Raw genomic sequence first — 26857 nt, forward strand, 5'->3', positions numbered from 1 at the left:
AGATCATGCCTCCTAAACCTGGTGGACTTCTTTGAGACAGTTACCAAGGCTACAGGCAAAGGAAAGGTGGTACACACAGCCTACCTAGACCTCGCTAAGGCCTTCAACACCATTCCCCATTCTGGTATTATAGACAAGCTCACCAGCCTGAACATAAACCCCTACGTCATAAGATGGGTTGCCAACTGGCTCACGGTCAGAACCCACATGGTGAAAGTTGCGGGAGCTAAGTCCGTCTCTAAACCGGTTACAAGTGGTGTTCCCCAGGGCTCAGTCCTAGGATCCCTCCTGTTTGGCATATACTTCTCAGAGGTACAGGCAAGCACAGGAGGACAATGGCTGACCATGTTCGCAGACAACTGCAAACTAGGGAGCTATAACTGACTCTCCGGCTGACACAGACATCCTCCAAAAGGGTCTCACTGAGACGGATACCTGGTGTCATAATCATGGTCTCAAGCTAAATGCCAAAAGGTGCAGTCATCCCCTTTGGAAAAAACAAAGTACCCACAAACTACCACATAGGTGGTAGTCCCCTAAATACGGAAGACATAATAAGGGATCTGGGGACCCAAGTAGATAGTAATCTCACCTTTGATAATCACATTGCCAAATTGGTTAGAAATATCCTTCTACGTGGCCCACCTAATTACAAAAGGGTTCGCATCCAGATCAAAAGAGGTCATTGTGCCCCTCTACTCATCACTTATCAGACCCATCTTAGAGTACAACGTCCCATTTGGGATGTACCTTACAAAACACCTGCAACAGCTGGAAAGACCACAGAAGTACCTCACCAAGAGGATCAATGGCCTCAAACAGATGCCCTATGCAGCTCAACTGAAGAAACTCCAGTTGTACTTGGTTTCATACCGCCTACTCAGAGGTGATCTCTGCCTGACATACAAGGCCATGTCCAACCCAGAATTGATGGACATACTCCATCTAAAGAAAACCTTATCCCCTCGAGCCACACACTCTAGGGATCTAAACCTCACCACAACAATAAATAGGACATGCTGGAGGGATAGATTCCTGTCCCAGAGACTTCCCATGCTTTGGAACAAGATCCCAATCTACATTAGGCAGAGCTCCTCGCTAACACTCTTCAAAAGAAACCATGACGAGTGGATGGGAAACAGAAAGTTTACCTCGGGGATCACTTCAGTGGCTCTGCTGGACAGAGGCACAGGGAACTAATCTAAAGGGATGGCGAAAGCCAACACATTCTGGCTAGGCTTATAAATGCCTTCGGGCAGATAGCCTAGTACCCACCTATGAAAAATCTCCTTTTTTTCCCATTTCATTGCAGTAATTCATGACATTTTATCTCTAAACATAATTATAAGGTTACCCACTTCTTCATATCCTACCTGATTTCAAGTTCAACATTTCTCTTAAGAACAACTTTTAACACATTTGTCTTTCAGTGATTTGCAACTCCTTATAGGTTCATAGGTGTTTACTAGGCTAACGACCACAAGGGCCCTTTTAAGCCTAGCCATTCATCCCAAATTTCTGACAAATTCTGATATCCTTGATAAGTGCAAGCATGGGCCTTGGAGATGAACCATTTAAAGGTTACCTCTGTCCATTAGAGACATAGGTGCCAAACCAGGGATGAACTTCTGGTTTCCCATCCTATTGTCCAAGTTACACTTGAATTGAGTTAGGGAGGAACTCTGCTTCACATGGATGGAGAGCCTGTTCCATAGACAGGGTAGTCTCTGGGATACATACCTGTCTCACCAGCAGGTCCTATTTACATCACAGGCAAGGTTTAAGTCTTTAGAATGGGTAATTCTGATGCTGTTTGTTTTACAGATATGCAGGAAGTCCATCAGAGTGGGGTCTGACAATGTCCTGTATGCCAGGCATAGATCTCCCCTCAAAAGCCTGTAGCAGACAGAATACAGGGATAGGGCCTTAAGGCGGTCTGCACAGGACATATTACTTATGCCCTGTATTGTTTTAGTGAGAAACCTTTGTGGACATTCCAATTGTAGGATATGCCTGGTTAGGTATATGCAAAAGGGGGCATTGTACTCAGTGATAGGTTTGATGAATGCCGAATACAGTGGAACAATGACTTCCTTAGACTTAGATGCTATACCTTTGTTTATAAGTTGCGCAACATAGAATGATTTCCTCACCACTGTAGACACATCATGATCAAAGGCTAGATTACTACGTGTGTCCCTAACTACTGGGTCAACTCTAAGGGGTGTGTTGTCAATATGATAGTTACCAGGGAAGGATGACTTCCCAAAGGATAATATTATGCATTTCTTGGCATTTAGTTTTAGTCCATGGCTATGATACCAGTTGTTTGACTGTGTCAGCCCCTCCTGGAGAACATCTGTGTCAGTGTGAGACTCAATGACAGCTCCTAATTTACAATCATCTGCAAATTTAGTCAGCCAGAGACCACTGACATTGGCCTTGACTTCTGAGGAGTAAATGCCAAAAAGGAGCGATCCAAGGACTGATCCCTGAGGGACTCTACTTGTGACTGGCCTCTTTGTAGAGGTGGACTCCCCAATTCTAACTTCCTGGGTCCTGTCTGTGAATCAGTTGGCTATCCACTGGGTGACATACGGGTTTGTACCTAACATCTTGAGTTTGTCAACAATACCCGAGTGAGGTATTGTGTCAAATGCCTTGGCCAGGTCAAGGTAGGCAGTATGAATGACTTTGCCCTCATTCATTGCTTTGGTGACCTTCTCAAAGAAGTCCACCAGGTTGAGCAGGCATGATCTGCCCTTGTTGCATCCAAACTGAGCTGGGTCAAGTGTCTGGAGTTTTACTGTATCTCTGTTGATCATCTCCATAATTCTTTTCATGACTTTACATATAAGACTAGTAAGACTTATGGGTCTGTAGTTTCCAGGGTCTTTTTTCCACATTTTCCTGGGGCTTATTTCCCTTCCTCCCGTCTCTCTTTTTTAAAATGCTTGAGTTACCGCTCAGCTGTTTTTTCCCCAAACTTAATCTGGGGGATCTTTACCCCTTTTCAATTTTTCCCCCTTTTCCTCTTTAATCTCTTTTTATTCCACCTTTTAAATCTTCTTCATTTAACCACTTCTCTGTTTTCCTAGGAAATGATAACCATCTGCTATCATCTAACCCTTTCCCTAAAAAAAGCAAATTTTATTACCCTTTAACATTTTTTCCCTTTTAGTCCCTTCCCCATCCAGATTTCAGATTATCTCTGAAAACCTTCTTTGTTTTTTCAACCATTTACTAATTTGAGGTTTTTTTTTCCTTTTATTTTAAATTTTTTCTTTTTCCAAATTTTTTTTTTTTCAAAATAAATTTTTTTGGCAAAAATTCAAAATTTTTATGGTAAAATTTTCAAAATCTTCTTGTGGTGGGAACACACTTTTAAAACCCCCCAAAGCACTTCATCAGGTTTCCCCCATCCCTTTTTCACTTCAAAAACCTCACTTGTGCCTTAAGGACCTTTTCATTTTCCTTTACGCCCAGAAGTTGTTCTAAAACCCTTAAATAAAACCCCGGGGCAATTTTAAATTCCCCAAATTTCACCTCCTCCTGCCCCTTTCCAAAAAAATTTCCTAAAATTTGTTGTTTTTTTAAAGAAAAATTCTCCCTCTCCCCAGGGTGGGGGTTTTGTTTCCTCCACATAAGGGAAAAGTTTAAAAAATTCAAAAGGGGTGAAAGTTGCAAAAGTTTGTACAAAGTTAAAAAAACCCAATTTTTAGTCTCCTTTTCCCAAAAATTTGAAGGAACCCCTTTTCCTTTGTTCCCCGCCAATTTCCAAAAAAAATTTATAAAACCTTAAAACCCCCATTCATTTTTGTACCACACAAACCCCTCGGTGTTAGGTAAAATATCAGCCCGGTATGCCTAATCATTCATACAGACTGTTTATCAATGCCCCTGGAGTTAAAATTTTCCCAAGTGCAATATTACCCCTCTACACAGGGCCATTCAAACCCCCACCCAAAAAAGGGGCGATATATGTGCAGTAACAGAAACCTGGTTTAAGGCTCCAGAGAGGACCCCAGCACTACCAGGCTACAACTCATACCATACATTTTGGCCACAGAACCCAAAACCGAAATACAAAAGGCGGGGCTAATCCATATTCATCAAAGATACCCACACCTCTAGGTTAGTGGCCCAGCACGATGCTTCAGAGATCATCCACGTGCAACTAACAATGGGCAAAACTGCAATTCAAATTGTAGCTTGCTACAGATCACCCACCATGTCCCAGGACCTCTATTCCGTGTTTCTGGAAACACTGGGAAACATAAAGGTCCTACCAAACACCCTAATATTGGGTTATTTCAATTAGCCAAACATTAACTGGGAGAACTACTCAAGTACTAACTCCCTTGCCCAACTTTTCCTAGAATTTATAAACTCAAATGCCCTGGTTCAACTGGTCAACACTCCCACCAGAGGTGACAACATATTGGACCTGGTCATCACCAAAATGGGCGGCCAGTGTTCCACACCAGAGGTCAACCCCTCGCTGGTTAGATCTGACCATAAACAAATCACTTTGGATATACATATTCTGCCCCCACCCCCGGACAAGAAAGCCACCATGAAAAACTTTTCAAAAGCAAACTTCACGTTACTTAAGACCGAGGTGGAAAGATTCAAAGCCCCCATGCTGAAGGATAACACTGTCCAAGCTGCAAAATCCTTTACTAATGCATTCTACGGGCAGCTACAAGAATGCATGGATCGTGCCATCCCAAGCAAAACCAAAACTCACTCCTCCAAGAAAAGGAAACCAGTCTGGTGGACTCCTGCCATAAACAAGCTATACAACAGAAGGAAGAAACTAGTACAGAAAAGAGTAAAATCCCAAGAAGGGAAGACATCCCTGATCAGTATCAGCAAGAAACTACGATCCCTCATAAAATCATCCAAGGCGAGCTTTGAAAGAAAAATTGCCAAGGACTCCAAAGATAACCACAAGGCATTCTTTAGCTATGTCAAGAATCTAAGTGGCAATGCTCAGATCTGCTCGGAGTTAGTGCAGAATGGCACAAAATACACTGAACCGACCAATATAGCTAACATCCTGGCAGACAGGTTCAGCGCAAACGTCACCCCCCCCACCCCCAAAAGGGAGCATAACCATACTAGAAGAATGTAGAGCCCCTGAAATCACAGACACTCAGGTTAAAAACGCCCTCTCCACACCAAAAACTCAGCATCAATGGGACCACACAGTGTCTCAGGCTGCGCCCTACACGAGCTCAAAGACGAACTAACCCCTCACCTAAACACACTGTTCAAACTCAGCCTCTCCACAGGCTACATACCCATAGAGTGGCACACAGCAATGGTTATTCCACTCCACAAAGGTGGAGCCACAACAGACCCCGGGAACTATCGCCCTTTAAGCCTGACTAGCTTGGTCTGCAAGGCTATGGAGTGCATCCTCATGGAACTCATTAACAGAGACATTGGGGACCTCCAAACACTGGACCCTACCCAGTTTGGCTTTGTTAAGGGCAGATCATGCCTCCTAAACCTGGTGGACTTCTTTGAGACAGTTACCAAGGCTACAGGCAAAGGAAAGGTGGTACACACAGCCTACCTAGACCTCGCTAAGACCTTCAACACCATTCCCCATTCTGGTATTATAGACAAGCTCACCAGCCTGAACATAAACCCCTACGTCATAAGATGGGTTGCCAACTGGCTCACGGTCAGAACCCACATGGTGAAAGTTGCGGGAGCTAAGTCCGTCTCTAAACCGGTTACAAGTGGTGTTCCCCAGGGCTCAGTCCTAGGATCCCTCCTGTTCGGCATATACTTCTCAGAGGTACAGGCAAGCACAGGAGGACAATGGCTGACCAAGTTCGCAGACAACTGCAAACTAGGGAGCTATAACTGACTCTCCGGCTGACACAGACATCCTCCAAAAGGGTCTCACTGAGACGGATACCTGGTGTCATAATCATGGTCTCAAGCTAAATGCCAAAAGGTGCAGTCATCCCCTTTGGAAAAAACAAAGTACCCACAAACTACCACATAGGTGGTAGTCCCCTAAATACGGAAGACATAATAAGGGATCTGGGGACCCAAGTAGATAGTAATCTCACCTTTGATAATCACATTGCCAAATTGGTTAGAAATATCCTTCTACGTGGCCCACCTAATTACAAAAGGGTTCGCATCCAGATCAAAAGAGGTCATTGTGCCCCTCTACTCATCACTTATCAGACCCATCTTAGAGTACAACGTCCCATTTGGGATGTACCTTACAAAACACCTGCAACAGCTGGAAAGACCACAGAAGTACCTCACCAAGAGGATCAATGGCCTCAAACAGATGCCCTATGCAGCTCGACTGAAGAAACTCCAGTTGTACTTGGTTGCATACCGCCTACTCAGAGGTGATCTCTGCCTGACATACAAGGCCATGTCCAACCCAGAATTGATGGACATACTCCATCTAAAGAAAACCTTATCCCCTCGAGCCACACACTCTAGGGATCTAAACCTCACCACAACAATAAATAGGACATGCTGGAGGGATAGATTCCTGTCCCAGAGACTTCCCATGCTTTGGAACAAGATCCCAATCTACATTAGGCAGAGCTCCTCGCTAACACTCTTCAAAAGAAACCTTGACGAGTGGATGGAAAACAGAAAGTTTACCTCGGGATCACTTCAGTGGCTCTGCTGGACAGAGGCACAGGGAACTAATCTAAAGGGATGGCAAAGCCAACACATTCTGGCTAGGCTTATAAATGCCTTCGGGCAGATAGCCTAGTACCCACCTATGAAAAATCTCCTTTTCTTCCCATTTCATTGCAGTAATTCATGACATTTTATCTCTAAACATAATTATAAGGTTACCCACTTCTTCATATCCTACCTGATTTCAAGTTCAACATTTCTCTTAAGAACAACTTTTAACACATTTGTCTTTCAGTGATTTGCAACTCCTTATAGGTTCATAGGTGTTTACTAGGCTAACGACCACAAGGGCCCTTTTAAGCCTAGCCATTCATCCCAAATCTCTGACAAATTCTGATATCCTTGATAAGTGCAAGCATGGGCCTTGGAGATGAACCATTTAAAGGTTACCTCTGTCCATTAGAGACATAGGTGCCAAACCAGGGATGAACTTCTGGTTTCCCATCCTATTGTCCAAGTTACACTTGAATTGAGTTAGGGAGGAACTCTGCTTCACATGGATGGAGAGCCTGTTCCATAGACAGGGTAGTCTCTGGGATACATACCTGTCTCACCAGCAGGTCCTATTTACATCACAGGCAAGGTTTAAGTCTTTAGAATGGGTAATTCTGATGCTGTTTGTTTTACAGATATGCAGGAAGTCCATCAGACTGGGGTCTCACAATGTCGTGTATGCCAGGCATAGATCTCCTCAAAAGCCTGTAGCAGACAGAATACAGGGATAGGGCCTTAAGGCGGTCTGCACAGGACATATTACTTATGCCCTGTATTGTTTTAGTGAGAAACCTTTGTGGACATTCCAATTGTAGGATATGCCTGGTTAGGTATATGCAAAAGGGGGCATTGTACTCAGTGATAGGTCTGATGAATGCCGAATACAGTGGAACAATGACTTCCTTAGACTTAGATGCTATACCTTTGTTTATAAGTTGCGCAACATAGAATGATTTCCTCACCACTGTAGACACATCATGATCAAAGGCTAGATTACTACGTGTGTCCCTAACTACTGGGTCAACTCTAAGGGGTGTGTTGTCAATATGATAGTTACCAGGGAAGGATGACTTCCCAAAGGATAATATTATGCATTTCTTGGCATTTAGTTTTAGTCCATGGCTATGATACCAGTTGTTTGACTGTGTCAGCCCCTCCTGGAGAACATCTGTGTCAGTGTGAGACTCAATGACAGCTCCTAATTTACAATCATCTGCAAATTTAGTCAGCCAGAGACCACTGACATTGGCCTTGACTTCTGAGGAGTAAATGCCAAAAAGGAGCGATCCAAGGACTGATCCCTGAGGGACTCTACTTGTGACTGGCCTCTTTGTAGAGGTGGACTCCCCAATTCTAACTTCCTGGGTCCTGTCTGTGAATCAGTTGGCTATCCACTGGGTGACATACGGGTTTGTACCTAACATCTTGAGTTTGTCAACAATACCCGAGTGAGGTATTGTGTCAAATGCCTCGGCCAGGTCAAGGTAGGCAGTATGAATGACTTTGCCCTCATTCATTGCTTTGGTGACCTTCTCAAAGAAGTCCACCAGGTTGAGCAGGCATGATCTGCCCTTGTTGCATCCAAACTGAGCTGGGTCAAGTGTCTGGAGTTTTACTGTATCTCTGTTGATCATCTCCATAATTCTTTTCATGACTTTACATATAAGACTAGTAAGACTTATGGGTCTGTAGTTTCCAGGGTCTGTAGATGGCCCACCTTTGTGCAGAAGGATGACTATTGCCTTTCTCCATTCATGAGGCATGGTGCCGGTTTGGAGGCTACAATTAAAGTTATTTTCCTCACTTCATTCATCAAAGTGCATAACTATGTTGAAACACTTTTTAATTTTTCCTTCTGCTGCAGGTCTCATGTGTACCTTAGTTTTCCTCTCAGCCAAGCAGGTACACAATCTGGAGAATATTAAAAAAAACAAAAAACAAAAGTCATAGCACCTTAGTCATTCAGCAGTCCATTTTTCGACTCTCTAAGGTCTCCACAGCACTTTGACCTTCGGACTCCTGAATATGAAAACTCCTCCTCTTCGTGTTCGACTCTGGGACCTTCACTGTTGTTTGTTGTATGCTTTTTTGTTCCCTTCCGTAAATCTCCATTTGTTCTACTTCATGTTAGTTGCCCTTCACTTGCATTTGATGACCTACTAGCCCCCCCCCTCCCCCACAGACCACCATTTGGCTTTCCTGTACAGTACATCTCTGCAGGCATTACTGGCTTCCTCATCTCTTCTGGCCAACAGTACAGTGCTCTTTCATATTATAATGACTATGACTGTATCATCCAGCTCAGCTAGTGTTTTTCCCAAAGCATATATCTGAGGGGCATAAACATTTACTCCTTTCATCTTACATTCTCCACTATTAGTCCTCTGTTAACTGCTGCTGTTCTTACTTAGCCATTCCTTTAATCTGTAGCTGTGGCATTTCACGATCACATATCTGGGCATGTCTTCTCTCACTGGTAAATGATGCACACCATGTGCTCAAGCAGTATGGCAGTCTAACCAGTACTTACCACTAAATATATTAGCAATCCATTCATCTACACACTTTAAGGCATCTTTTCCTTCTAGTCCCTCTCTCAGTCCTAGTATTCTAACATGATCTAGTCTAGCATGAAATTCCATATCAATTTGTTTATTTAACAAGCCATTTGCACTAATTTGCAGAGTTTTTATTTCTCCTGTTTACTTTTGGAATATTTATTGCATTTCTTCACAGTTTTTTTTCTTTTTTGCAAAAGTAAATTTTTTTTGGCAAAAGTTCAATATTTTTAGTGGCCCTAATACTATTACAAATATCTTCTCCTGCCTAGAGTCGCAAGGGAGACAGTTCAGCTTTCAAACCCACCACATAGTTCAGGCTTCAGTCAGGCTTTCACTCCATGCCTTCTTATTTACACTTCAAACAACCATCACGTTAAGCTCCAGCCTTCATCTAGGCACCGTATTTTCATTTTCACTTTACTGCACTGAGAAGACTTGTGTGCTAAATCCACATTAAATCAACAACTCAGGGACAGAGTTGTGAGATTAAGCAGCCATCAAACTTGGCAGTCACATGACCTCCATAGTCCACTTACTCAATTAACAAATTCCAATAAATTAATGAATTCAGTTAATTAATTTAATGAAATCTTCTCCACATCATCCTCAGGAGCTAGAGAAAGAGGTTCTAGTTTCCTACAACAGCAGTGGCACAGTGAATAGAATTACATACAATATCAAATGGTGTAGAGAAGTATGAACAAATGTCTATGTGACAAAGTTAGGACAGCATAAGACCCAAGCTTCTGTCATGCATCTCCATATTTCCTGAGAAACTTTAAGAAGGCAACCCTTTCACCTTTAGTAGTACCACAACGGTCCAGATGCGTGTCCAAAAATACATTTATAACACCACCTTAAAGCCCACATATAAGCATTTGTGTGGATCTGGGTCTTTGATTTCATTCAGGAAGCCCACTACAAAGGTGAATGTATGGATCAAAGATACACAGCCTTGGTGATGCCATAAGTCATTCATCCACAGATCTGATTCAGTCAATAAGCCCATCTGAGCCCAGTATGAAATTTAATGCCCAGCAGCTGCACCATACTTCCACTGCCAATCATGAGCGGACAGTGATCCACTGTGGCAACCCCTACATGGGAAAAGCCAAAAGAAGAAGAAGATGCTGCACCATACTGTTCTTTCTTTATATGTTCATATTTTACTATTGTATAAAACGGGTAAGTAACTTAGTTAAGGAAGCCAGACTCCAAAAATATCTGGGCGCCGTAAGGAGCAGTATCTGCTTAGTTTTTATGTATGGAACTAAATGATTTTCAGCTGTGCTGTTGATACCCATGCAAGTTCCTTCAAAGTGTTATAACATACAAACAAAAAAAAATCACAAAATTTTAGATGCCTCAGTTGTGAAGAATTCAACAAGTTAAATAATTTAAAACAATTGAAATGTGTTGACAGTTGGTGATGATTCTGAAGTACTGGGACTGAAACTGTTGCTCTCAGGTGCTGTAGCACAGAATAATTTTACTCGCACATGGTTTGGTCAGATCGTTTGTAGACAATTTTCATCACCTGGAATACAGTACTATATAACATGGATAACTATTTTACTGAGGGCACGCGAGTCTGGTTAAAGGAAAATGGAAGCATTTTCCAAGCACTGTCTCTTCATGTGCAGAAGGAGTCATTGTGTTTACAACAGATTATGGTCATATGTGAAAAAGCCCAAGTCCGTTGCTAAGAAGACAAAGGTTAAGAAGCCAACCAAGGCAGCAGGCGCAGCAAAGAAACCGAAAAAGGTAGCAAAGCCAAAGCCAAGGCAACGAAATTCAAGAAATAGACTGTTTAAAACTAAATACTGTTTGAAGCAGTGCTCACACTAACATACAGCGTATTGGCGTAAAAGTATACTTCCTTTCGCTTTTTTGTGGTAAAACTGACTTCGAGCACTGTTGTGGACTGAAACAGGACACTTTTTTGTTGGTAAATTATATTTTAATCCTCTTTAAAGACTTGTTTAATCCACATTCTGAAATGCGTAGCAGATTGCTGGCCGGGGGTGGCCGTTAGTCATTTTGAATTTGAGGCCACGCTCCCTTGTAATTGAAACTACAAAACCAAGACGGAGTATTTCGGAAGGGATACGTTTCCTATTTTGGGGCTAGTCTCAAGTGTGTTCTTGTGGGAAATGTTTATTTTTTATTTCTTGTGTACAGTTTTCTTAAAATGCTTGACCAAGTATTTGCTTGTATAATGTTAGACCACAACCATTTTTTATAAGTTGTTTTGTTTGTAGGCTATACTTTTTAGAATAGTAAAGCCCTCTTTTTTTCAAAGCTTACACTATAATTCAGTTGCACTTGAAAGTACATTTTCAGTGTGAATAAAGCTATTTTTAATATACATTTTCTTGTATGGTGTTTGTATGTTTTTTTTTTAGTAATGGTGGGAGGATGAAGTCTAGTAGGAACTGATTCTAAAGTTGTATATGCACTAAGGCGTTTTTTGACTGTGGACGCCCTTACAAGTGGTGGAGTGACATTCGTTTTTGCTAGAAGCCATATATAGACTTGGGATGTAAAACAAACACTTGGCGTATTTATTGGATCTGCATTTCATTTTGGTGATTGTAATGAATTTGATAGGGGTTTGCATAATAATTTTTGTATTGTATATCATCTGATTTGTTGTTTGAAGGCTCTTGTTTAGTGTTAACATACGCAATAATTGTAAACAAGTTTTTGTGTTTTTGAGACTTCTGTCACTTGGGACAAATATCTAAGATTCATATAAGTTTTACAGGTTTACTTTAAACTTTTTGAACATCCACAACATTTGGAACATACTACAGCAATAACCCACGCCAGGGTGTGGGTAATGCTGGATTTACCCATGGCTGGTGTGGTTTGGTCACAAGGGCGAAGCCCGAGTGGCCAAACAAAGACAACCGTGGGTAAATCCAGCATTACACACACCCAGAAGTGGGTTATTGCTATTATACAATGACATTATTTAAGAAAAAAAAAATTACTTTTTTTTAAATAATGGCATTGTATAATGCCTCGTTGCTACCCTTCCGCAGCTGTCTGGTATTCTGCGGCAGTTCTGATGTACTGCGCATGCATATGCTTACGCAGTACATCAGAACTGTGGGCAAAAGCAACGGAGAAAGCAAAATCTACATTGCTTTTTACAAACTGTCTCGCTATGTTAAAGGAGTTTTTACAAACTGTCTCGCTATGTTAAAGGAATTTAACATAGCGAGACAGCTTTAAAAAAAGCAACGGAGAATCTCCATTGCTTTTTTTAAAGCTGTCTCGCTATGTTAAACCCATTTAACATAGCGAGACAGTTTTGAAAAAAGCAACGGAGAAAGCAAGATCTCCGTTGCTTTTTACAAAGTGTCTCGCTATGTTAAAGGAGTTTAACTTAGCAAGACAGCTTTAAAAAAAGCAACGGATAATATCCTTTGCTTTTTTAAAGCTGTTTCGCTATGTTAAACCCATTTAACATAGCGAGACACCTTTTAAAAAAGCAATGGAGATAGGAAGATCTCAGTTACTTTTTTAAAGCTGTCTCACTATGTTAAACTTGTTTAACATAGCGAGACAGTGTGTAAAAAGCAACGGAGATCTTGCGTTCTCCGTTGCTTTAAAAAAATAGTTATATTAATGGAAAAAGTCCGGGTGACCGGACATTTTTTTATTAGTATAACTCTGATTTACAACGTACACGCTGACCAATCAGCGTGCATGTTTTAGAATATTAATGGGGGGTCGTTGTATAATACAATTTATAACATCTGCTCACCACTTTACTGAATGGGTCAACTATAGTCTTCTGACTTTTTGTTTTGAATGTGCCTGAATTTTTGTCAAGTGTATTTTTACTTCCATTGATATAAGAATCGTATTTGCTGGATGCTTTTTAACACTTGATCACTTATAACCACAGTGATCAGTCTTTGGTGTTATCCTAGTTGACTTTTATTTATCATATTTTTGGTGGGATCATATTGTTGAATAATAACTGTGGGTATTTGGGGTTATTGATTGACACTAGGTACTTCACCCCTACACCATGACATCACCATCTCAACCCTCACACACTCAACTCCTACTATATACCATTTGCATCACTTCCCTCACTCTGCTAACCACTATTACCAGTTACCAAACACCACTTACCTACACACTATTCATTCCTTACAAAGGAACATCCACAATACTCCAAACCCCATACCATATTTACAACTAACCCCATACAACTATCACACCACCATAATTCACCACCTCAGACACAAGCTATGTCCATCAAATAGCCAATCCCACACCACTCTTAATTACACAAAAGTCATCTACAAACTAGTCAAACTTTATGTACACCTGAAAACAGCACTAGTATGCTGTGGTGACATACACCCCACCCCAGGCCCACTCAGTCCAGATAGACCAATTCCAGACCTAAATACAACCCTACTCCAAAGGCCCACCAGCTCACTCCTCATCATAAATCTAAATATTAGAAGCATCTTAAATAAGGTCCATGACCTCCATGCCTTAATCTCCTTTTACCATCCAGATATTAAAAACAAAATAAAAAACAAACTCAGTAGCGTAATAGTTTAATCACAAGAACAAAGATTTCAAGTTAAAAACCCTTCTTCAGTATTAACTCACTGTCCTACTAGAAGCAATTTATATAAACCACAATTAAGTCACAGCCAATAGAATTCATCATATATTATTAAAGGAATACCGTATTATATTTAAAAGAAAGAAACATATAAAAACATTGCATAGACTCTAATGTATAATAAAATACGTATATAAAAATGTAATTGAAACAATTCTGTCTTTGTTTTAAAACAGGTTTCATTGATATCATTTGGTTTAAGCCAGGTAATTTATCTGCAGATAGGAGTATCCATTTATATTCACTCAACTCTAGTTTGGTATTCATGTCTCCTCATCTATTATTCTTAGTTACAATTCCAATAACCTTAAACATAAAACTATGCTCCAAATTAGTCTCATTTATACTCTTGGCTAAGGCATTTGTCAGAATCTTCCGTCTAATATCAGAGTTATGTTCAATTATTTTATCTTTAAGTCTTCTATTTGACTTGCCCACATAGAAACACTTGCATTTTTTATACGTAGCCAGATATACAATATTGACACTGTTACAAGTTGCAGCACATCTAAATCCAGATATTGTCATTCTGACAGAGACCTGGCTTAAGCCCCTAATTCAAGATAATGAAATCACAGCACCAGGCTACGATGTAATCAGAAATGACAGAGTAGGAAAAAGGGGTGGAGGAGTAGCAATACTATATAAAACTCACCTTATCTTAGAAAAACTAGACATAACAACCCCAGACTTAGATAACACTGAATTCATCCTCACTAAACTGAAACTTAACCCACATAAACATATCAACATTATAGGATGCTACATCCCCCCAGGGAACAATATTACCTTCACAGAAAAACTACTAGAATGGATGACCAACACCCTTCCCCAAGAAAACATCCTATTAGGCGACCTTAATATTGACTGGGATAACTGCTCCAGTCTAAACCCTATCTCCCATATCAACCTACGTGGACTAACCCAACTAATAACTTCCCCCACCAGAACAGACAAAAGAAACAAACATCAATCTATACCAGACTGGATACTAGTATCTCATCCTTCCCATATATATCTCATGCTGGTTACCTGCCAGACGCCCTCAGCGACCACCTAGCTACATTTCTAATAAGAAGCAAAACTCCCCAACTGACCAAAGAAACTGTCAGGGAATGTAGGAGCAGAAAACTTCAACCAACTCAACTTCAATATTGACCTAAAACTATGTAACTGGACCCCCCCTAAAAACTTTGGGACCTTGATGAAGCAGTACTATACTTCAATTCTACCTTCATTAACATACTTAAACACCATGCCCCTCCTAGAACCTCAAGAATCAGAACTAAACATGCACCTTGGCTAACTTTAAATACTAAAACATTACCCAGAGATAGGAACAAAGCATGGACAAACTATCATAAAAGCAAATCCCAAATAGACAAACATATCATCAGTTACGTAACAAAGTCAAACAACTTATTAAAATAGACAAAATCTTCTACTACCAAAATATGCAGAATAAATATATTAACAACCCAAAAAGTTCTGGGCTGCTGTCAACACTGTACTGCAATCAGGGAAAACAACCACCCCTACCCCCAAAATAGTGAACAACCATGACAACATCCCCACTCAGCTCAACAAATTCTTCACAGAAACTATCCAAAACCTAGCCAACAACCCATCCCCAACTAAAACACACTCTTCACCCAAAACAAATCTCAGTTACCCCATCTTCACCTTCAACTCAGTGCCAACCAAAATCATACAAAAATTACTCCTAAAACTTAGGCCAGCCTCTACAGCCGCTGATAATATATATATATATATATATATATATATATATATATATATATACCTTCCGAATATCTGCAACTAGCAGCTGAAGCAATAGTCTACCCTGTCTCCATATTAATAAACAGATCTATCTCAGAGTGCAAAGTACCCCATCTTTGGAAAATATCACATATTACACCACTGCACAAAGGGGGCACCTCTGTAGAACTTAGTAACTATCGAACCATAGCTATACTATCCCCCCTATCAAAACTTCTAGAGAAGGTTGTCCACATGCAACTGATGAAATACCTCCTAGAAAACAAATTACTATCCACTCAGCAACATGGTTTCAGACCCTTTCATAGCACCACCACCACACTTACATCATTATCTAATACCATCAATAACCACAGAAATAATGGACTGCTAGTATCTGCAAATCTCTTAGACTTATTTAAAGCCTTTGACATGGTCAACCATGAAAAACTGCTTCATACACTAACCACCCTAAATCTCAGCTTCTCTACTATTCTTGGTTTAAGAGCTACCTAGGACAACAAGCTGTAAAATGGCTAAATCAGCTCTCTCCCTTACTACCTGTCTCCCTAGGGGTACCCCAAGGCTCCATCCTGGGTCCTCTACTCTTCACCCTATTTACTAATCAACTACCATCCAATATACCCAAAGCCTCAATAGTCCAATATGCAGATGATACCACCATTATCTGTGCAGCCAACTCCCTTGACCACCTCCTCTCCCTAACACAATAATGTTTTTCCCTGGCAGAAACATGGACCACTAGCCAAAACCTCATTCTAAACCCAGCCAAAATTAAATTACTCCTCTTCAGCCCTCACAGATCTCCACCCTCTTCATCTAACTTTTCTATCTCCTATCATAACAACACCACCATCACACCCAGCAGCCACGCCAAACTGCTAGGCCTTGAAATTGACAATAGCCTTAAATTTGACATTCATATCTCTCAGACCATAAAAAGAGTCCACAGAAAAAATGAGCCTACTCTATTGCAACAAACATTTTCTCACCAGTCACTCTAAGGTTACCACAACCAGGACACACCTCCTATTGACCCTACTTTACGCCTCCCCCGTGCTTATCAATCTCCAAAAAACTGAGCTCAACAAACTAGATAGCTGCTACAATAAAATAGCCAGATTCGCCACAGGATTACCTTCTAGACCCCATCATTGTGAAAGCCTCAAAAAACTCAAATGACAAGAACTCCCCCTGACCCTTCAAGTCAACCAACTAGCACTTGCTGACAAAGCACTACATCATCCAGGCAACACACCAGCCCTGCAGCAACTACTCCAGCCTTACACCACTACCAGATCCCTGAGATCAAGTACCCAACATCTGAAGGTAACAAACTTTAAAAATGAGGCAGGTAGGTCTGTTTATAGCCACTTCATCTCTAAAATCTGGAACTCCCTTCCAGCCCACATAATAAATAACAACTCCAACACCCAATTCAAAAAACTACTCAAAACACACTTCCTGGATTACAGATTACGTACCTGTACTACCCCTGGATAGTAATTTGTATGTCTCTGTTTTCCAGCAACTAGAGTAACAGCTTATCTACTGCTTTTGTACTGTCTGCATGGGGTAATAGTATCACTGAACACTGTAAATAAACCTAAAGGACATAGCTTGCCTCTCATGTGTAGAAATGAGTTATGGAAGTTATCTACTCTATCTTCCTGCTATACTTGCTGTTACACACCTCTATAACATGTATATATTAATGTAGCCTGTGAATATTGGCAAATACACTCTTTGGTTAACTCACTATCTTATATGCACTATACTTCTATATAAAGTATAAAGATTGTGTACTCTGCATTTTCTTTAATTGAACCTTTTGGTTAACATGTCTTTCTCTTGTTAAGGATTTTACTGCTCTGGAGCTTTTCTCCCCGGGCCTCCACTGAAAATGGACATATATCTAGTTGGACTCTCCCGGTTAACAAATGTGAAATAAAATAAAATAAATAAATAAATAAATAAAACTACTTACAAAGCTAAGTCTTCTTCTGGAACTGTGCTTCTTTAAAATATTTTTAATTCTGTCATGAATTTCCTCCCAGTTTGTAGTTGTGTCTTGATCGGTCTGAAACCTGGAACATACAGACAGCACAGAAATAACAAATCACATTATCACATTGCTAGATAAACTAGATACGGTTTACTAATTATTATTGTTTCTTTGCTGCTTCAAACTATGCAAACATATACTCAAATTTTAGATTTCTATAGATTACAATACATGTAGTCATACTTATCTTATACACATAAAAAAAATATCTGTGCAAAAGCCCAAAGTCAAAATACATATTAGTGTGTATGTGTGTGTGTGTGTGTGTGTGTGTGTGTGTGTGTGTGTGTGTGTGTGTGTGTGTATACATATATATATATATATATATATATATATATATATATATATATATATATATATATATATATATTCACTTTACAAGTTTGACGTTTTAAAACGTCGAAATTCATATGGCCGAGACCATATCATTTGCATTTTAAAACATCGAACCTGTAAAGCAGAGATCTCCATACAGCGCGGAACGGCTAATTTTCCCTTTTCCTCACTGTAGTATGATCTCGGAGTTGGTATATTTAAATAGCAGGGGGTGTGGGGGGTGCAGGGGGGCTTGCCTCCCTGCAAAAACATCTTAGAAAATTATTTTTTGTTGTTTTTGTGTTTACATAAAATAAATAAATAAATAAATTCTCTCCTTCACAGCCAAAATCTTAGAAAAATCATCCATCCACAACTCCTTGACCATTTCCTTAAGAACAATCTCTTATCCAAGTCTCAACACGGCTTCCGGCCTAAGCATAGTACTAATACCGCACTTATAAGTTTCACTAACACTGTAAACCTCGTAAAAAATGAAGGCCAACTTCTCTCATCAATTTTTCTTGATATATCCAAAGCTTTTGATACAGTATCCCACCAATAACTTCTCAACAAACTAGCTACTTATAACCTCAATACTACTTCCCTGTCTTGGTTTCACAGCTATCTTTCTAATCGACAGCAGTCGACCAAAAGGGAAAACAAACTCCAACCCCCCTTCTCTATAGGAGTCCCCCAAGGATCCATTCTCAGACCTCCCCTCTTCATCATATTTACCAGCAACCACAGTACCTCCATTAAAACTAGCCTCTATCACTCAATATGCCAATGATCCCCCACTTATCTGCTCTGTCCCCTCTCCTCAGGAACTACAAGAAAAACACAAAATTCTCTCCAAGACATAGAAAAGACATAGAAAACGACCTCACCGACCATCAACTCATTCTCAGCCCAAACAAAACTAAGCTTATGATCTTCACTAATAAAAAAGCCAAAAATAACCCACCCCCTCTCTCCATCTACTCCATGGAACAAAACGGAATGAAAATAGAACCAGTCAAACTAAGTTTATCACTGTAACAACAGACGAATGTCTAAAATTCGATAAACATATATCACTAACAATTAAGAAAGTCAACATCAAACTTGGCTCACTCTACAGGGCCAAACCTTACCTAACCAACGACTCCAGACTAGCCATAGCTAGATCACACCTATTACCCACCCTCCTTTATTGCTCCCAAATCTTTACCAACCTCTGCAAGTCTGATGTGAATAACCTAGAGACCTGCTATAACAAAATAGCCAAATTGGTAGTTAACCTACCCAGTAAAGCTCATCACTGTTCTGCCCTTCACCAACTCAACTGGATTGAACTACCCAGCCTATTATCTCTCAACCAACTAACCACTGCCCACAGTATCATCCATAAACTGAATAACTGCCCTGCTCTCATTGACCTAGTACAACCTAATACTAACCTTAGGTCCCTTAGATTATCTGACAAATTAATTCTAAAGGTAACCAAATCCCCAAACTACTATGGAGACTCTCTCTGCTCTAATAAAATATCCAGAACCTGGAATTCACTACCCCAACACATCCAGACAGTTACAAATTTAAACTATTCCTAAAATAGTACCTTACTAACCACTGGCTATGCTCCTGCACAGTTCCAGGATAGGTACAACTGCATGTTGTCTCTTACTCTACTAAATCAACTCTGTATACGTACCAACTTATACTCTCCTATGAAGCAGCAAGTTACTATTTGTCTGTTTTGTTTTCAAGACTTGTATATTCAATAATATATAATGAACCGGTTTACTATCACATGTCTAGTCGGAAGGTGATATGTCCGACGCATTTGTACGGAACACAGATGACCGAATGATAAAATTGTCGAATGGATTTTTTTGTGGACATCGAATCGACATTTTCGAACAGCTATATTCAAAACAGGAAAGACTGCGTAGTACGTCTTCCAATCTGCTCAACATTCTATAACAGTATTTGCAGGGGGGCAAGCCCCCCTGCACCCCCATGCCCCCCTACTTATATATACAAATTCTGAGATCGCACTACACTGAGGAAAGGGTACATTTCCCAACACCCACTATAGTGCGATCTGCACTACATTGTCGAACCTTGCTATAGCGAATGTTCGCTATTGTAAGGTTCGATGATGCAGTAATCGCAATTCTAGTTCTGCTACCTGAGTTTCGCACATTGGTTGATTGCACATAGTGCGATCGACAATGTGATATTAAACTTTATGAACCAGGATCTTTGTAATCTTTTGTAACTGTTATCAAATATTCCTATATTTATACACAGTATGTGATACTTAATTGTACTTTTACCACTGCTGTTATTCTGATATACTGCTAATTTTCTTGTTGGAGCTTATCTCCCCGGGCTCTGCTGAAAACGGGCTTCTGGCCCAGTCGGACACTAACCAGTAAATAAATAAAATAAATAAATAAATTGTGTTCTGTCACTTTATTGTGGAATTTTAGCAAACTGAAGTAACCAAAAAAAGGTCTTCTCTTCAGGAAAATGACAGCTGCTGACTTGCAGGCAAAACTCCAGTAGAAATAAAAAGTAAATTGCGCATTCTACAATCTTTGACATATTTATTCTATTCTGCAACCGGTTTGTCCCCAGTTTGACTCATATACACAGAAAATACAACCTCAAAGATAAAATAAACAGGAAAAAATATAATAATGAGTACAAACTCTATATGGATGCGCCTAAACATAGTAGAAGTAAATATTACATTTATGAAGCACAAACTAGGAAAGCTCACAAATAAAGGCAAAAAAACAAGCTGAGTAACGCAAGTCACCACACCACAAATCAGGCAGTTTGAACCGTTTATTTGTAAAGCGCTTTTCGTCTCAGGCAATCTCGAGACTTCTTCAGACAAAGTACTAATACACATGCCCCTTCTCATAACTTCCACAATTAAATCAAATGGCACACCATTGGTTAAAAGCATCAATTCATTAAGTATGCTAAACAGCTCTAGGTCAGGGGCCACAAGCCCGCCCCTTTATGAGCAAATCACAACACAATATAATATAGTATAATATAAGCAAAAATGACTGCTTGAATTCGCCTTATGCATGACACAGTTTCAATCACTAAGCTAAAATGCAATGCCTGCAAAAAACTGCCATGCATTTCAAACTAACTTTCATGTGAAGACATATTTTACTCCCTAAGAGTGGGTCACAATCCAGTATGAAAGAAACGTGCTGCAAGCATGCCTGTTTAGTCATAAACATCGACAAATAAAATATCACACCAATTGTTAAAAGAATTAAAACATTAGGTATGCCTAACAGTTCTAGGTTTAAAATCACAAGTCTGTCCGCTGTGAACCAGTCACAACTCAGTGTAAAAAGGGACGGATAGCATGCTTTCGCCTTTAAGCATGAAACAATTGAGCATAAAAATAAAAATTAAAATTAAAAACCTAAAAGGCAGTACCTACAAGTAAAACTGTCATGCAATACTGACAGACACAGACAAGCAACATCAAACCCCTGAATTTAAATTTCAGGTCATGTTTGACCCAATAAAAGAGGGCAAAGACAAGAGGTGCACGTCCACCAGATATAAACTGGTCACGGCACCTGTCAAAAACAAGCTCCAAGCTGATTTGTATTGTGTTTTAGTTTATGATGTTCATGAATTCATCATCCAAAGTAACCATTTTAGCAGCTAGAGGGATTAGAGGGAACAAATACGAATTAAGGTCAAAATTTAATTGTAACTCGAAGTTAGGGGTGTATATTGATTTTTGCACATCCTGCACAGCTTACTACATAGGTAAAACAGAACGCAGACTCCGAGACCGAGTCTATGAGTATATTAATGCAATTGATAAAAATAAGGGTGACAACTCTTTAGCTAAACATTCTTGCTTCAATGTTGGTCACAAGTTCCTATTTAAGGCAATTGATCAGATATACCCGGATAGTAAGGGGGGGGGGGTCCTGTCAACCTATTATTAGAACGTGAACTAGTATGGCAGTTAAAGTTGAATGCTTTTACTAGTCCAGGGCTTAATGAGGCTTGTAATATTTCATGCTTATTGAAGTTAAAGAGTTTAAAAAGATGACTTTTGTTATTTTTAACATTTTTATATGTATATGTATACTGAGGTTTATTTGTATTTATTTTATTTACAATTGTAGGATAGGTTCATAGGTTGATAGGCTGGTACTGGGCTATCTGCCCGAAGGCATATATTAGCTCAGCCACGTTGTGCGGTATTCACCGCCCCTTTAGTAGTTCCCTAGACCCTTGTACTAGCAGCTAGTACCCTTGGCCCCTATCTAGTAGTGCTGTTGGTGTGATCCCCGGTGTGAACTAATATCAAATTTTCATTATGTATAGTATTTGGGTTACATATTTTTGTGTTTGAAGGAATACTTCTTTATAAATGATACACCTTTAAATACGTGCGTTTTGTCCTGGTTTGATTTGTTGCAATTTACCATGTGATTTATTTGATTATATGACGTTTTACTATTTAAGATTGATTTTTTAGTGTTCTAGTTTATCTGAAGAAGTTGCTGTATGGTCAGCAACGAAAAGCGTTTCATTAAAACTAATTCATTTTGTACTCTGGGTTGCTGGATTCGTTTGTTTTTGTTTATACAGTTTTGTCTCGCTTCCAGGGAAGTGGATTATGATCCTCTGATCACAATTCTTTGTAGTGCAAACAAATTTATCTGTTCCCATGTACTACTAGTTATAGAAAAATTAGAAAAAAAGCATTGTGCAGTGAGGAAGCGCTTTATGTCGCTATGTATTCCGTGGCTGTAATGTAGTAGACAGAAAGCAGAAATGGAGTTAAAATGAGGCCATTTCAAGTATTGTTGCTGCTGTTCACTGGCCGGCACAATCACTGTCAAATTTTAGTGCCAGATGTAATATTAACAGTGTGTAAGGGGGTGCTTAATCTACTGTTAAACATCCTTCTACTTGTTAAGATCAGGTCTGTTACCAAAATGACTGGTTCTGATGTTTCTTCTGAGACTACTGCGACAACCTCATTGGATAGTTCAGCACTCATTATGATGAAGTGGAAGAAACGTTTTCCTGCTGTTTCTGTTGGTGGAGTTCTTGCTTCAGATTTTCCTGCACTGTCTGACCAACGTTTTGAACCAAATGATGCTGCTGAAGCTGCTGTTAAGACTACAGACCATGACAACTTTACCGCCTCTTACTAACATTTATATTCAGGTTGTTAAACTTCTGCTGTGGTAAAACTTTCAGTTTCTCATCCTCTGGATAAGTTACATGCTTGTGAAAGCAAACATTTGGACAGGTATGTTTTATATAGCACTATAATTCAGCCACTTTTTTCTGTAACTTTTGTGAATAAAGAATTAGCAGTGCCGTTTGTTATGTCTTTCAACTCATACCCAGAGACTTTGTTGTTATGGCCAGACCTACATTTTTCTACAACTCTGTAAGTTAAATGGAAACTGCTATTGCAGTTTAGAACTTATCTGCTCAAGACATAATTTATTATTAGCAGCCTTTATGTAAAACATTCATGTTTCTGAAGTCTTGGATGTCAGGGGTATTTGGACTGGTGTGTGGAAGCTTTGTTTCTTTAAAATTGAACTTTTTTTCTGTTTTTCATTTGTCTGGTCTTTGAATTATTAATGCTAATAGACAGGTTCTCTGACACCACAAATCACAATTTATTGTGACAGTTGAGATCATCTTATTCACACAATCTGGACAGCACGGGCATACCTTTCAAACATTTTTGGTCTGTTTCTCATAAAATGTATGGCTTTCTGTCAAATTACTGAGGAATGAAATCACTAACAATGACATACATTAAAAATTAAGGTAACACAACACTGTTATTCTATCATCTTTCTAAGTTTATAAGAGCAATATTTAAAATATGTCCCTATTTTTGGGCTTGTCCTGATTTCTTGCAAAAAAAGGTTGAAAGCTGGTAAAGTGTGTGCAAACTGTTGTATTCGGAGAGGGGAGGGGGATTAGAGTCGCTTATTACAGTCTCTAAAGTTCCTAATCCCTCTGAGCTCACTACCCATACTTCAACTACTCAGTGTTTCTGAGCCTGAAAAACAGCTTTTTGTAAAGTATACAAGTGATATTATCTGTTTATATAAAAACAAACCCACCATTTTCTACAGACCATCTGTGTGCATCAGTAGTGAAAACAATGATGCTATGGGGGGGGGGGGGGTTTAGGCACTGCAAATTCTTCTGAAGTGGATGATGGAATAGAGGTTTGCACTTTTGGGAAAAAAGTGCAGAAACGTAAGAAAAATTAGTCAGCAAACATGTAAAAAAATCTGAAGGAGAAGTTAAGTTAGTCAGCAAACATGTAAATAACATCTGAAGAAGAATGTAAGTTTTCTGTTCTTACCCTAAATATTAATAGTTTGATTAATGATCTCAGGAAGTTAGCAATACTCTGTTGGTATATACATTGGAAGTGGATGCATCATTTCTGACTTTAATACAAGGACATCAGTTTTACATCCTGTGGAATGCTATTTTTTTGGACATTTGCTGTACATCTTTGTTCAGATGTTTATGTTCGTTTTAGGGAAAACATGCATAGATTCGAGATATTACAGTTATAGGAACTGATACAGGTCTTGTAATAGATGCATGTAAGGGGTTGTATTCAGATTAATAGCAATTTATGCATATGTGGATGGTTCAATTAGAATAAAGCAGTTTGAAGATGTTAAAGATTTTCTACGTCAATATACCTATTCTTGTAATAGCTGATTTTAACTGTGATCTACATAAAAAAGAATCGGAAGGAAGGGAGTGATATGATGATATGTAAAGAATAATTGTTAGTTGTTGGTAAATAGCTGGGCAAGTGTCATGGACTGCTGTATTACATGGGACCTCTTCTCTGTGAAAATGAATATGCAATATATTCCTGTCCTGGGTTGATAGGAGGGAGATTTTGGTAGTTTTTTTTTTAATCACTATGCCATACTGGGAATTTGAGTATTTGGCACTTTTTCTGGATCCTATGGGTAAAGGTTTAAAGAGACTTGCGACATCTTGGGTGCCTGAGGAGCCTTGGACACATGTTCAGAACTTGTGAAATCACAGTAGCAATCAGTATCATTCTTAGACTACCCGGGGGGATTATTTTTTACAAATAAGTATAAGGCTGATTACAGTAAGTGAGAAAAGGACAGATGGAAGTCTTTCTGGCTTCAATATGGAAAGAAACTGAGACTATTACATGTCTTGAAAGCAAGTTTTATAGATTACACAACAAAAAATATGTGATTTAATAACCAGGCAATGTGAATTTATTCTGCATGAACAAAAAAGGCAAAAGGCTTGGGGACTGAAAGATGCAGAAGGGAAAGTGTGGTTTGACAAGACAAGTTATGTACACTACACGAGTTTATAGCTGCAGCATATCGTTTTACTGGTGTTCCAATGGATTTCCCTTGAAGTACAGCACCATAGTTCTACTGGTAGAGATAAAATGTATACAGCCATTGCTTTAGGTGAGTTAGATACAGTGTTACAGTTAGTTAGTGCTGACGGCATTCCAGATTTGGGTCACATCACCTAACTCAGGTATGCTAACCCTAACCCTCAACCCTACACATTACCTTACCAAAAATTCTTCCCTAACAAGTACCATTACAAAAACAGACATACACTATCACAAATGCAAGCACACAAACTCCAAAACCTTCATATGCAGACAACTAAACCTATCCCTTATTCTAACCATAACCAACCTGACCAACACTCATTCACCCCCCCCCCCACACACACACACGTCAACACCCAGTGCAGATACTTTTATCCAAAAGCTTCAGCATAACAAAAACATCTCACTTACTGTTACACAAGCACAGTTCACACAACACATCAGACAGCTGACAATCTGATGTTTGAAATCCCTTGCAAATGACAAGGAGGAATTTTGACAAGACAACAAAGTCTGTTGACAACAAATGCATTTAACAGAATATATTGCAACATTTGTAATGCAGTGCCTGACAGTCTTTATGGTATACGTTGAACTCAAACACAAAGATATTTTACTACTGGATTCTGTATTGTTAGATAAACAGGGAAGCATGCAAGGATTTCTGATAGTTTAGAGCATACCAGTGTTTAGATTTTGCATTGTTGTGGTGCTGGGCTACAGTTCTTGGAGTGCATTCAGTCCATTTAGAACCATACAGTGATAAGACATTTAATTAGTGGGTGGCTGGCTGCAGTTGTTTACTTTGCCATCTTGTTATAAATGATGTACTGTGTACTGTTATGGTATTCTTTAAGGATTTTGTATGGTTGGCTCATGGGGTTGCTCGTCCAACCTTTTTATATTATGCAGATGATGTTGACATTATTGTTATAGTCAAATCAGAACTCTAGACAGGGACAGAAGTCTGTACTTTAGAAAGACATTTGCATGTTAATGGACTACAACCAAATAAGGAAATTATTTCCAGTTTTTGGTTTTTGAATTCTGCCTGAGCAATTCTTTTTTCACATAAGCAGATCACTATTTTGGATATACTATTTAGTACCAGAGAGACTATATACAATCAGTGCTTGCAAACAGTAAAACTGGCTGAAACCTATAGTACAGTTTAGGACAAGGCAAAAGTCATTACTTAAAAAAGTTGCCTTTATTAGTGACACCTTCCTAGCTATATGTAGTTATCTTTAATGAGTTATAATCTTGTTGTTGTTTAGTGAAAATTATTATGAACTCTGTATTTTCCTTTTTGGGGGGATGGGGTCTTGGCTTAATGCATACAG

At 39.4% G+C, this 26857-nt stretch overlaps 1 protein-coding gene across 1 annotated transcript in view; it reads right to left on the reverse strand.

Annotated features, from left to right (window-relative positions):
• SPATA6 (spermatogenesis associated 6) overlaps positions 1 to 26857 on the reverse strand; it is a 1891174-nt gene that overhangs the window by 160326 nt on the left and 1703991 nt on the right. The window contains exon 11 of the mRNA XM_044085978.1: positions 17675 to 17774. Within this exon, the coding sequence (XP_043941913.1) occupies positions 17675 to 17774 (100 nt within the window). The remainder of the gene's footprint in view (positions 1 to 17674; positions 17775 to 26857) is intronic.

Source organism: Protopterus annectens, chromosome 10.part0 (genome assembly GCF_019279795.1).
Source record: "Protopterus annectens isolate FY-2018-M chromosome 10.part0, PAN1.0, whole genome shotgun sequence".
Taxonomy (NCBI): Eukaryota; Metazoa; Chordata; order Ceratodontiformes; family Protopteridae; genus Protopterus; species Protopterus annectens.